At 34.1% G+C, this 12,072-nt stretch overlaps 1 protein-coding gene across 1 annotated transcript; it reads right to left on the bottom strand.

Moving 5' to 3' along the window:
• Positions 1-738: 738 nt before the first annotated feature.
• Positions 739-1,677, bottom strand: LOC103272956 (olfactory receptor 52A1-like). The gene has a single exon (XM_008070419.1). It carries the CDS (start codon positions 1,675-1,677, stop codon positions 739-741), a length of 939 nt encoding a protein of 312 aa, XP_008068610.1.
• Positions 1,678-12,072: the final 10,395 nt, after the last annotated feature.

Here is a 12,072-nt window from a genome sequence, read left to right as displayed (position 1 = left end):
TCTTCAAGTAGTAGTCACAAATATCCTACGGAACAGAGACATGGCCTCAGGTAGAACATCTTTTAAGTCTATTGAACAAGATTTTGACAGGTTTAGGACAATAGGGAAGTGTAATGTAGAGGGACCATCTACCTGTGGACTTATTATACACAGATCTTCATACTAAAATCACATTATAATCCCCAGCTTGTCCTTTCAAATCTAAGAATCACTGATTTCTCCCAGTCTCTGGACCTTAACTTTTTGGTGTGAGAGTAAAATTAATAACAACTGAACCAACTAGACTTTCTGATTTTCTGAATTCTACTTTTGTCACCTTACTCCAAGCAGTATCCTTCAGTTTTATCCTTAGTATCTTTCACTTCATTTAAGGGAGAGATGTATAAAAACATGATAATCAACCTACAAGAAAAGCAAAAAGAAGAGAACCTGTAAAACTGGTTCTTAGAGGAAGAACTCAACCAAGATCTAAAACATAAAAGAAACATTATATATTAATTGTATGGCTCTTTTCACTTTTCTCATTTTCTTTACTAAGGTAAAATTCACAACCATCATTAAATGATGTCTTTCATGGACTACAATGATCTGAAACCAGCTATCATACTGACAAATTTCACAAACCAATTAAATGGAAAAATCAACCATCTCAAATAATGCATATTTTGTGTTGTTTTGTTTTGATATATGGCAACTATTTCAAAAGAGGAAAGCATGAAAGTCTTATTAAGATTGATTTTATGAAAAGAGCATTTTAAACACATGAACCTGAATCTGCTTGGTCTTTAAACCATAGACAAGTGGATTGAAAAATGGAGGGACCAGTAAATAAATACTAGAAAATAGGATGTGGATATAAGGTGGTATGTGGGAACCAAACCTATGTGTGAAGAAGGAGAAGAAGGCAAGGAGGTAGAACTGGAGGAAGACGCAGACATGAGGGATGCAGGTATTGAATGCCTTGAACCTGGCCTCCTTCTGGGGCAAATGAAAGACAGTGATAAATATCTGGATGTAGGACAATGTGATGCATGTGAGGTCAAATCCTGCGACAGTGAAGGCCACAAACAAACCGTAGATTTTGTTGATTTGGACATTTGCAGCAGCTAGTTTCACAATAGCCATGTGCTCACAGTAGGAGTGGGAGATGACTGTTGTGTGATAAAATTGAAACCGGCACTTTATGAGTCCTAGGCATGGGGCTACAAGCATGGCAGCCCTGAGCACAACCACAGTTCCTATTTGGGTGACAAGCTGATGGGTGAAGATGGTGGTATGTCGTAGTGGGTAGCAGATAGACACATAACGGTCCAGGGCCATGGCCATCAAGATGCCTGACTCTATACCCTGAAATGTGTGAATGAGCCACATTTGAAATAAGCAGGAATTAAAATAGATTTCAGGCATACAAAACCAGAAGATTCCAAGCATCTTGGGCATAATGCTGGTAGCAAGTGCAATATCGGTGACTCCTAGCATGCCTAAGAAAATGTACATGGGCTCGTGAAGACTACGCTCTGATTTGATGATGATCAGAAGCAAGGAATTTCCAATTAAAGCAATAAGATACATTACACAGAATGGAATCCCAATCCAGCACTGCACAGATTCCAGGCCTGGGATCCCTACGAGTGTCAGCACAGAAGGCATGTAGACTGTGCTGTTGGAAATGAACATAGTGTCCTTGGATCTTCTGATGCAAACAAAAGAAGTATCTCCGTCAATGCTACTGTTCTTCTGATTTTGTTTTTATTCTAAGTCTTCATATGGAGTCTGTCTGATTTTGTAGAACTCTAAGACTATATCATTCATCTCAAGAATATTATTGGAGTGAAAAAAAAAAAACAGATCCACAGAGAACATCACTGTGTCTAGGGAGGGCATACACAAACACTGTGTCAAAATAAGATGTTATGTGCATGGCAGGTTGCCTGCACTAGGACCAGAAAAAAACACCTGGGTGAAGGATTAAACAGCTGACTTGTCAGTTATTTCTTTTCCAGACCTGTGAATGACAACAAAAAAATAGGCTTGTTTATTTTGCTTGGAAATTGCTTTTTAATCAGAGTTTATCGTGTCTCTCCACATTCCCCATTTCAGTTATTCATTGACTACTTTATTATTCCCAATTGTCTTTGGGAAAATTTGGACTAGCAACTTCTCAGAATTTGATCACTATGTTAGTGTAAAATGTTCCTTATGAAACAAAGTGGTGATAGAAATGTTTGATACCTAAGAATACAATATATTTGTATTTATCATCAGAAGAATATGAAGGATGTGCTTTAGAAAAGATAATTTAAATTATACTTTTAACTAGTCTGTGCCAGAGTTCTTTGTCATTCTTTAAATTTTTTTAAATGTAAAAAAAAACTCTTATTTTGCCCAGATTTTTAACAGTTGAAATCTAATATATTTGGTGCTGAGCTATCTGCCAATATGATACTGTGGATACCTTTAGGATCACTTAAAAAAATTGGTTGAGTTGTAAAAATAGCTAAAATTTTGTTTTCATTGCACCACAGATCATTTATTAATTATAAAGAGAAAAATGGTAAACAGAGGAGAAACATGGTAGACATCACCTTCACTGAGTGATGAAAGTTGAGATCACTAATAATGGAGCTAAATTAATCTCAAGCTATCTGCTATAACGCACCAAGAAGGGCACCATATGATTTCTTTGGTATTCTTGGTAAAAGTGAACAATCTGCTTTCTAATAATGAGTTAATATCAAAAGATTCCAAACTGAGGGACATTCTGGGAAGAAAATATAAAATAGCTGAAATTCTATGATACCTTTTACAGAATACCCAGAGAGGAAGAGCTACAAGGAGACCAAAGGATGGGCAGAAGCAACACAGGGGACAAAAGGGCTCACTCCTGATAAAATACTGAATACTGAAAAAAGCGGATCTCTTAGCCAAAAGAGAGGTTAATATCCTAGTTTTAAAATGTTCAAAGTTATCATTAGTATGAGATGAAGCCAAAATAGGCTTATAAATTCCTAATGAAGTATTAGAGACTTGTATAGATTTGTGAGTTCAGAAATAACAAATTCATAGAAAATAGAGGGATGGAAGGGGGAGATTCTTTAAAATAAGTCATATACAGAACTAGACAAGCATGAGGATATTTTTTTAAATGGTTCAGAGAAGGCTATCAAAAAACTGAAGAAAATTTAATTATTTCTCAATTTCACTGACTTTTCTAAAAGCTTGGGCTGTTATTCCTTATTTCAAAGTTCTCTAATCAAAATCATCACTTTTAAAAAATTACATATTTTGACTCAAGACATTTTCAAGCTATGTATATACTAAAGAAATGTTTATGATTCAGTGGAAAATGGGGTTAGGTTATTTCATTCTTTCCCTGTCTTTTCCATAAAGTTGTTTTATCTCAACAAGTTCACAAATTATTCAATTATTATTCAATGTCGCCAATATGACAGAAATTCAAGAAGCAGATATGATTGATGCTGCTAAACCTCAAGTGAAATAATGAAGTCAGCAGGGGACATTTTATGACAGGAAAGCTGTATCAGCTGTCATATATTTAGGGTGAACCAGTCAGTCAATAAAATAGTGTAATTTTCACAAGTTTCCCCAATTCTTAATTCTGACACCTCCATCCATAGGCGACTGACTCTAGTAGGGGCAAAATTTTTATTCTCCAAAGATAACCACAATTAGAATAGGAATCCTTTAAGAGTCATCACAATGTCTGACCTATTCAAGACTAAGAAGAGGACCTGTGAACATTAACTGACAGGCACAGAAAGCGGGATGACAAGTAGGAGAGTATGCAAGTTCCTGACCAGTTGGATGCAGTGACTATTATTTGAGAAGCTGGTAATAAAACTATGAAGACAAATTTGGGATTCGTGGTATTTACTCCCTAATGATTGTTGGAAGCTGATTTTGTTCTTACCAGATGCCTGAAGAAGATTGTCTGGTCTTCACATCATTTTCTCTCACCACTCACCAATTCTTCTCCTCCAAGAATTCCAGCCTCATTCCCTGGAATTTTGTGATCTGCAATGGCTCTACTTTCTATCTGTGCATCTGTGTGACAATACCCACCTAATGTCATAAACGCTAACATATTTTGTGCCAGGATATCCACTAATATGATACTATGGACACCTTTGGAGTCACTTTTTACACTTTTCTTTAGTCTCCATAATACAGCCACTCTTCTTCCTTTATACATCTGTCTGAAACCATGTTGTATCCTTATTCTCCACCAAAACTTACAGAAAGGTCTGTAGCATTCTGTGGAACACAGTACAGATTTGCTGAGCTCAAACTGGAGAAGCAAGCTGCCAGTCACCAATTTTAATGTTCTTAAGTAAACATGTGAAGAAAGAGGAGGAGTTACAAACATGAAATGAGATTTCCTAGTCACAAGCCCAAACCATGAGGGACCCAGCAAATTTTAAGTCAGCCCTCTTGGGTTCATTGGTACCTAATATCCCTGTAATTATTTCTAATTTTACAGAAATCTTCTCATTCTCTGTTTTCTTTTTCCTCCTGAGCTAAATGCAATAAAATCATTACGTGTTGAGTTGTGTTTTTTTTCTTTGCTAAATTTTTTAAAAATTGATATTTCTACAATTGAGGCATATGTGATCATTTTCTACATAAGCAAATTGTGTGCAGGTTGTGTTTTAAGTTTTCTTATATTCCTATTTGCAAATATCTAAAGCCCATTTTTTGTTTAAGTCATAACAGGTGTTTTATAAATGCTTGCTGAAGATTTAGTCCCAAGTATTCCTGAGGACTAGCTTGAGCTAACAGAGCTTTTTTGTTTTTTTTTAAATAGAGATGAAAGATACAAGATGTAAGGATTAATTACACAAGTAGGCTGCATGCAAGTGAAGTTTGGGCCTCCAACTGGCCCTCACTCTCCCTGGTACAGGAATAGGTACCCTTTGTGTTATGTTCCCCCTCTTCCCCCTATTCCCTCCCTCTCTCTCCTGGCAGTGCTCACCGACTGCCAATCCCTTCCTCGTGCTAATGTGATTAATGTTCAGGTTCCACATATGAGTGAGAACATGCGGTCTTCAGATCTTTGTTTTTTGTGATGGATCATTAAATCAATTTGCTATTATATGGTCTTCATTCACTTCTCTTGTACTGACTTTGATTTGTACACTTTGATTTAAGCCCCAAATTTCTCAGGACCATCAGTGTTGATGATCTATGTCTGCAGAAATGACCTCATGAACACCCTGTTGGTTACCATTTCTTCTCTCTCTTCTACTTTAAAGGAAGACATAAATATAGAGAAAATTTTTCCATTAATTCTATTTGCTTAAAAGTTGTACAACTTATTTTTATTGATATTACAATTTGTCTAAATAGAATTGCATATTTCTGTCATCTATGTGTGTATCTGTGTATGTCTATATGCATTGTGGAACACAGGTTAATAAGCTTGAAGGGGTTAATGGAATGGACAAAAAAAAATCTCAAGTCTACTTTAATGCACATATGTTTCTATACCAATTTCATTCTATTTAAATAAATATGTCAGTGGTATTTTCTTTCACTGAGGCAAAGTTTTTCTCTTTCTTTCTAGGTAGAAAAATTCGTATCCAGAAACACTATTTTTGTCACACATTTACCTCTCATTCTTCTTTAGTTTTATTCATCTTATTTTTATTTTACTGATTTTTTTTATTTCAGTAAATTCATAAGTTATCTCAGAATGACAAATAATAGTGGACATTTCTGAGTCCTAAAATTTAAAGCACTTAACAAGTTATTGAAAATTTGACTAAACTTTCATCCCTCTCTCCCTTTCTCTCTTTCTTTCTTGCTACTCTCTTTCTTCTCCTTTCAAAAAGTAGTCTTCATATGCCTATTATATATGAGGGGATATATCATGTGCTCTGGATGAAGGAAAACAAAATAAATAATACATAACTTTAAATTATTAGTAATATGGAAGTATGGATTAAAACTTAATTTACCAAGAGAGTGTCTGATAAATTCTAAGCAAGTCTTATGCACATGTTATTTTTTCCTTAATATTTTTAACTTGGTTTCTAGAGTTTCTTGTATATAGTTAACTAAGAGACACATTTTGTCATGTTGACACATTGATATATTTTTGGGGGGAAGGGGAGGCATTTGCAATGACTTTCAGGGAGAAAAGAGACAAGAATGACAAAGCAAGGAAACCCTACTTCTTCCTCTGTGAAGAAGTGTAAAACAATGGTACTGGTTCATACTGAATGGAATTGGTTCAGAGAACATGTTAAGCAGCTGAGTCAATATTCAGCTCATTCTTAAATCTCCACCAAATAATTTAGATTAGTTTACCATTTGGTTTCTTCCTCTTCTCTTCTACTCATTTTATTTAAGTTTTAGGGCTCTCCAAAATTCCATCCTGGGTCCTTAAACTCTCAAACTAAGCAAATATGCAAATAATTCCATCCACTTAAAATAATTTAGAAGTCATCTTCATATGCCAACTCCTATAGCTGTATTTCTAGCTTATTTTATCTCCCTCTGTTCCAGGTGAATAGGGTAAGCCATTCTTATCCAATTTAAGTTCAGTTCATATTTTATATATTTTGAAATACTGTCACTGGCCACTTCATTTAGCTTAAAGGTAGGTATTTTTTTTCCCCTTTACTTGTAAATTTTGTAAATACTTTTACACAAAAAATCAATATCTATCTTTTTCCATTCTTTAGTCTCCTGGATACTTTTAATTTATTTTTATTAAGATAAATATACATATATAATTCACCATCTTTACCATTTTTATGTATACAGTTCAGTGGCAATAAATAATTTTATTGTATTTTTTTCCATTTCTCTCTCCTTTCCCTCTCTCCCTCCCTGTCTTAGTTTTTGGTAACCACTAATCTACACTCTAACCTCAGAGGTTTTGTTTTTTTAGCTTTCACACATGAGGGAGAACATATAATATTTGTCTTTCTGTGCTTGGTTAGTTCACTTAACATAATGACCTTCAATTACATTTACGTTGCTGCAAATGAAAGAATTGCATTTTTAACGGCAAAATAGTCCATTGTCTGTATATATCACATTTTCTTTATCCATTCATCCATTGATGAGCACTTAGGTTGATTCCACACTTTGACTATTGTAAATAGAGCTGCAATAAATATGAGAGAGCCGATATTTTGTTGATATAATGATTTCCTTTACTTTGAATATATATCCATAGAGGATTTGATAAATTATATGCTCATTCTGTTTTCAATTTTTTGAGGAACCTCTGTACTTTTCTCCATAGTGTCTGTACTACTTTATATTCCCATAACAGTTTCTCTTTCTCCACATCCCTGCCAGTGTCTGTTGTTGGCTGCAATTTTGTTACAAGCCATTTTAACTAGGATGAGACAGTATCACACTTTGGTTTTAATCTGCATTTCTCTGATGGTTAGTGATATTTAACATTTTTCATATTACTGTTAACATGTGTATATCTTCTCATGAGACATATCTGTTCAGATCGTTTATGCTCTTTTAAAAATGGAATTTGTTGTTGAGTTGCTTGAGAGTCTTATGTTTTTTGCTTATCAACCCATGGTAAAGGGGATAGTTTATAAATATTTTCTTCAGTTCAATAGGTTGTCACTTCATTTTGTTGATTACACCAGTGCCATGCTGTTTGAGTTACTATAGCTTTGTAGTCAATTATAAAGTCAGGTAGTGTAATTCTTCTGACTCCATTCTTTTTTCTCGTGATTGTTTTGACTGTTTGGCTGTTGGTTTCACATAAATTGTAGGATAGTTTTCTGTTTCTGTGAAGAATGTCACTGGTATTTGATAGGAATTGCTTTTAATCTGTGTTGCTTTGGGTTTTATTGTCATTTTAACATCAATTATTCTAATTCATGAACACTGGATTTTTTTCATATTTTTGTGTCCTCTTCTATTTTGTTCATAAGAGCTTCATAATTTTCCTTGTATATACCTTTTACTTCTTTGGTTAAGATTGACTACTATGTATCTATATTTTTGTGAATATTGTAAATAAAATTGTTTTCTGAATTTTTTCCAACTGCTTGTTTTGGGTATATATAAATGATACTGATTTTTGTATGTTGATTTCATGTCCTGTGACTTTACTGATATTTTAAAAATCCGTTTTAACACTCTTTTAGGGAATTCTTGGGTTTTTGTAGGTGTAAGATTATACCATCTGTGAACGGGGTTAAATTAATGTCTTCATTTTCTATTTGGATACCCTTTATTTCTTTTTATTTTCGAATTGCTCTGTTCAGGACTTCCGGTATTATGTTGAATAATAGCAATGAAAATGGGTATTTTTGTCTTATTCCAGTCTTTAGAGGAAAAGTCTTCAATTTTTCCCTGTTTGGTATAATGATAGATATTGATTTGTCATATATGGGTTTTATCATTTTGAGGTATATTCCTTCTACCCCTGTTTTAAGAGGAGTTTTGTTTTGTTTTGTTTTGTAGTTTTTGTGCACTCCTCTGGTTTTAGAATCAGGGTAATACTGGCCTTTTAGAATAAGCTTGGAAATATTTCCTCCTTTTAAATTTAAATAAATTTTTTAAAAATTTGAGTAAGATTTGTTTTTGTTTTACTTTAAATACTTGGTCAAAGCCGGGCGCAATGGCTCATGTCTATAATCTTAGCACTTTGGGAGGCCAAGGTGGGAGGATTGCCTGAGCCCATGACTTCAAGACCAGCCTGGACAACTTGGTGAGACCTCATCGCTACCATAAATCAAAAAATTAGCCAGACGTAGTGACGCATGCCTGTAGTTTCAGCTACTTGGAAGGCTAAGGCGGAAAGATCACCTGAGCCCAGTAGGTGGAGGCTGTGGTGGCCGTGAGTGTGCCATTGCACTTCAGCCTGGGTGACAGAGTGAGACAATGACTCAAAAAACAAAAAGAATTTGGACAAATTCAGCAGTAAAACTTGCAGGTACTGGCTTTTTTTTTAATGGAGGAATTTTTACTACAGTGCTAATGTTGTTACTCATTACTGATTTGTTCTTCTATTTTTGCATGCTTCAATCTTGATAGGTTACATGTCTTCAGAATGAATCAATTTATTCTAGGCTTTCCAATTTCTTGGTGTATAGTTGTTCATAACAGTCCTTAAAGAGTCATTGTATTTCTGATATCTCAGTTGTAATGTCGCCTCTTTCTTCATGATTTATTTGGGGAGTCTATTTTTCCTTGGTTTAGGTAAATATTTGTCAATTTTGCTTATCTTTTTTTAAAAAAGACAGTTTTCATTTCATTGATTTTCTGTGTGTGTGTGTGTGTGTGTGTGTGTGTGTGTGTGTGTGTGTGTGTTAGTCTTGATATCATTTATTTCTTCACTGATCTGATTTTTATTATTTTTCCCTTCAAATTTTGGGTTTAGTTTGTTCTTGCTTTTCTAGTTCCTTAAAGTGCACTATTAGGTTGTATATTTGAAGACTTTCTATATTTTTTTATATAGGTATTTGCTGATATCAACTTCCCTGTATGTACTGCTTTAGCCACATTCTATAGATTTTGGTATATTGTATTAGTATTTGTTTAATTTAATCAATAGTTCCTGAAATTTTATTCTTAATTTTTTTTATTGATTCCTTGGCTGTTCAGGAGAATGTTGGTTAATTTCCTGAGTTCTTCTATTTCCTGAGGTTTCTCTTATGCTGATTTCTAATTTTATTCCACTATGGTCAGAAAATACACGTGGTATAATTTCTATATCTTAAAACCCATGTACAGTCTTGTTTTGCGGACTAATTTATGTTCTATTCAAGAAAATGTTCCATGTGCTGATGAAAAAAATGTATGTTCTGCAACAATTCTGTGATATGTTCTGCAAATGTCACTTAGGCCCACTAGATCTGATGTGTAATTTAATTTTGCTGTCTATTTGTTAATTTTATGTCTGGATGGCCTATTACTGAGTGAATGGTACTATTATTGTATTGCAGTCTGTCTCTCTCTTTTGATCTATAAATAATTACTTTATATACTATATCTGGGAGTTTTGGTGTAGGATGTATAAATATTTATAATAGTTATATACTATTGCTGAATTGACCACATTATCAGTATAAAGTGGCACTATATTTTTTGTGGTCTTTTATTTGTAGTCTAATTTATCTAAGTATAACTACTCCTACTCTTTTTTGATTTTCAGTTGCATAGACTATGTTTCTCCACACGGTCCACTTTCAGTCAATGTGTGTCTTTACAGGTGAAGTGGGTCTCTTTAAGACAGGATATAGTTAGGTCTTATTTCTTTATGCATTCCTTCACTCTACTTATTTTAATTGGGAAAATGTGACAATTTACATTCAGTTTCTTTGTCAAAGGAAATGTCAGTTAAGGGTTTGTTGGCTATTCATGAATAAAGAATTGGACATGACACCAGACTCAGGACAACAAGACAGAGTTTTATTGCAAGCAAGTAAAGCAGAGCAGAATTTTTAAAATAAGCTAGTGAACTCCTAAGAATCAAGATGCCTAGATGAATGTGATCGGAATTTATGTGTGGATAGACATTTACGTCTCTGAAGAATTAGTTATTGATTCTGGTTTTCTCTGGCTGACTTGTTTTGACTTTTATGAATATATTTTATGAATATGACTCAGTGACTCTAGTCTGCTAGGTCACTGCTTTTTTTGCTCCACTTCACACCTTCTTTTCAGACTTGCTTGACTATAGTAAATGGTTAGAATCTTTTCTGTCACAAACGAGGGAGGTTCCAAAGGGATTACTTCTGCAGTGTGGGAAGGCTGGCTAGTGGTTCCTATTCAGGGGACCTGAAAAATATACTTCCTACAACATGGTGCTGCTGAAGAGCCACTCTAGACATCTTCTTGGTTAATTTGAAGAGCAGAGTTATGGGGTTTAGGAATAGTAGTCCCACTTTCCCCATTTTTCACCACCTATTATCAGGAATGTTAGTCACAATGCTATCTGTGGCTTAAGACAAAGACTGGTTACCTGCCCACGAACCCAAGAAGGTGAGGACTCTGGCTGACCATCTCAATTTGACTTTTCCCAATGTAGAAACTGAGTTGGAAGAATAATTTTCCTATGCTTGTTGCTAGACAGTATGAGGGTAGGGACATCAGGGATTTGTGAATCCAATCCTCCTACCATCTGCTCATTTTCCCCGCCACTTCTCTGTGGCCCTGGAAACTGTTTCATTCTCATACTTGAGCTCCAAGTTGTTGCTGTCTATTAGTTTTTGGCCTTTCTGGAACAGAAGTGAGTGTAATAGTGCAGTCCAGCTTGCACTATTTTTTGTTTTACAATATCAAAACCAGAAGTTGTCCACTGAGTATTTTTAAAAGTTTCTTCAATACTAATTTGTTTTTCTGAAATACGCTGATACATATTTACCAATCTGGGACTCCAGGTCATCAGCATAGTAAAACCTAACAGACCTATTTTCTATTCATCTCTTATTTCTTTTAAATGAGAAAATGAATGAGAATGAAAAACTGTATGGCTACTTTAGAAAGCAGTTTGAAATTTGTTTAAAACATAGAATATGACCCAGTTACCCCACTTTTAGTATTTACCCAGGAAAAATGAAAATGATATCCTATGCAAAATTTTTACCAAAATAATCATTATGGTTTTATTCTTAATAGGCTCAATATTGGATAATTTTTTAAAAATATATAAACATTGAAATTGTATTCCTAAGAGATAACAATTTGCTAGAATTTAATAATTTCTTCCTTTTTCATACTTGGTATACTCTCTTCATTTTGCTTCAATTTTCACTCTTCTCTATTATTTTTATCTGGTGTGATTTATATTCATGATATTTCTAGTCTTATACATATATTTTAGATTTTTTTTCTCTAACCGTCTTATTTTTAAATGATAAATGTAACATTAGCATTAAGCTCTCTTCTTTGCACCAACATCTCTTGTTTAAAACAAATTTAATGCAATTTTGACATACTTATTTTCTCTTTGCCTATAATAAATTGATGGAGTATTTTTTCTCATGCATAGACTTGTGAATAAATAGCAGCCCAGACCTGTACCATTATTTATTCGCAATTTTTTTCTATTCTTGAAACTAC

Source organism: Carlito syrichta, unplaced genomic scaffold, assembly GCF_000164805.1.
Source record: "Carlito syrichta isolate Samal-C Ts95f unplaced genomic scaffold, Tarsius_syrichta-2.0.1 Scaffold313394, whole genome shotgun sequence".
NCBI lineage: Eukaryota > Metazoa > Chordata > Mammalia > Primates > Tarsiidae > Carlito > Carlito syrichta.
This window is presented reverse-complemented; position numbering and strand designations above follow the sequence as displayed.

Bases quoted from the DNA above. Each gene is read 5' to 3' on its own strand.
- LOC103272956 (XM_008070419.1), bottom strand. From the start codon at position 1,677: ATGTTCATTTCCAACAGCACAGTCTACATGCCTTCTGTGCTGACACTC.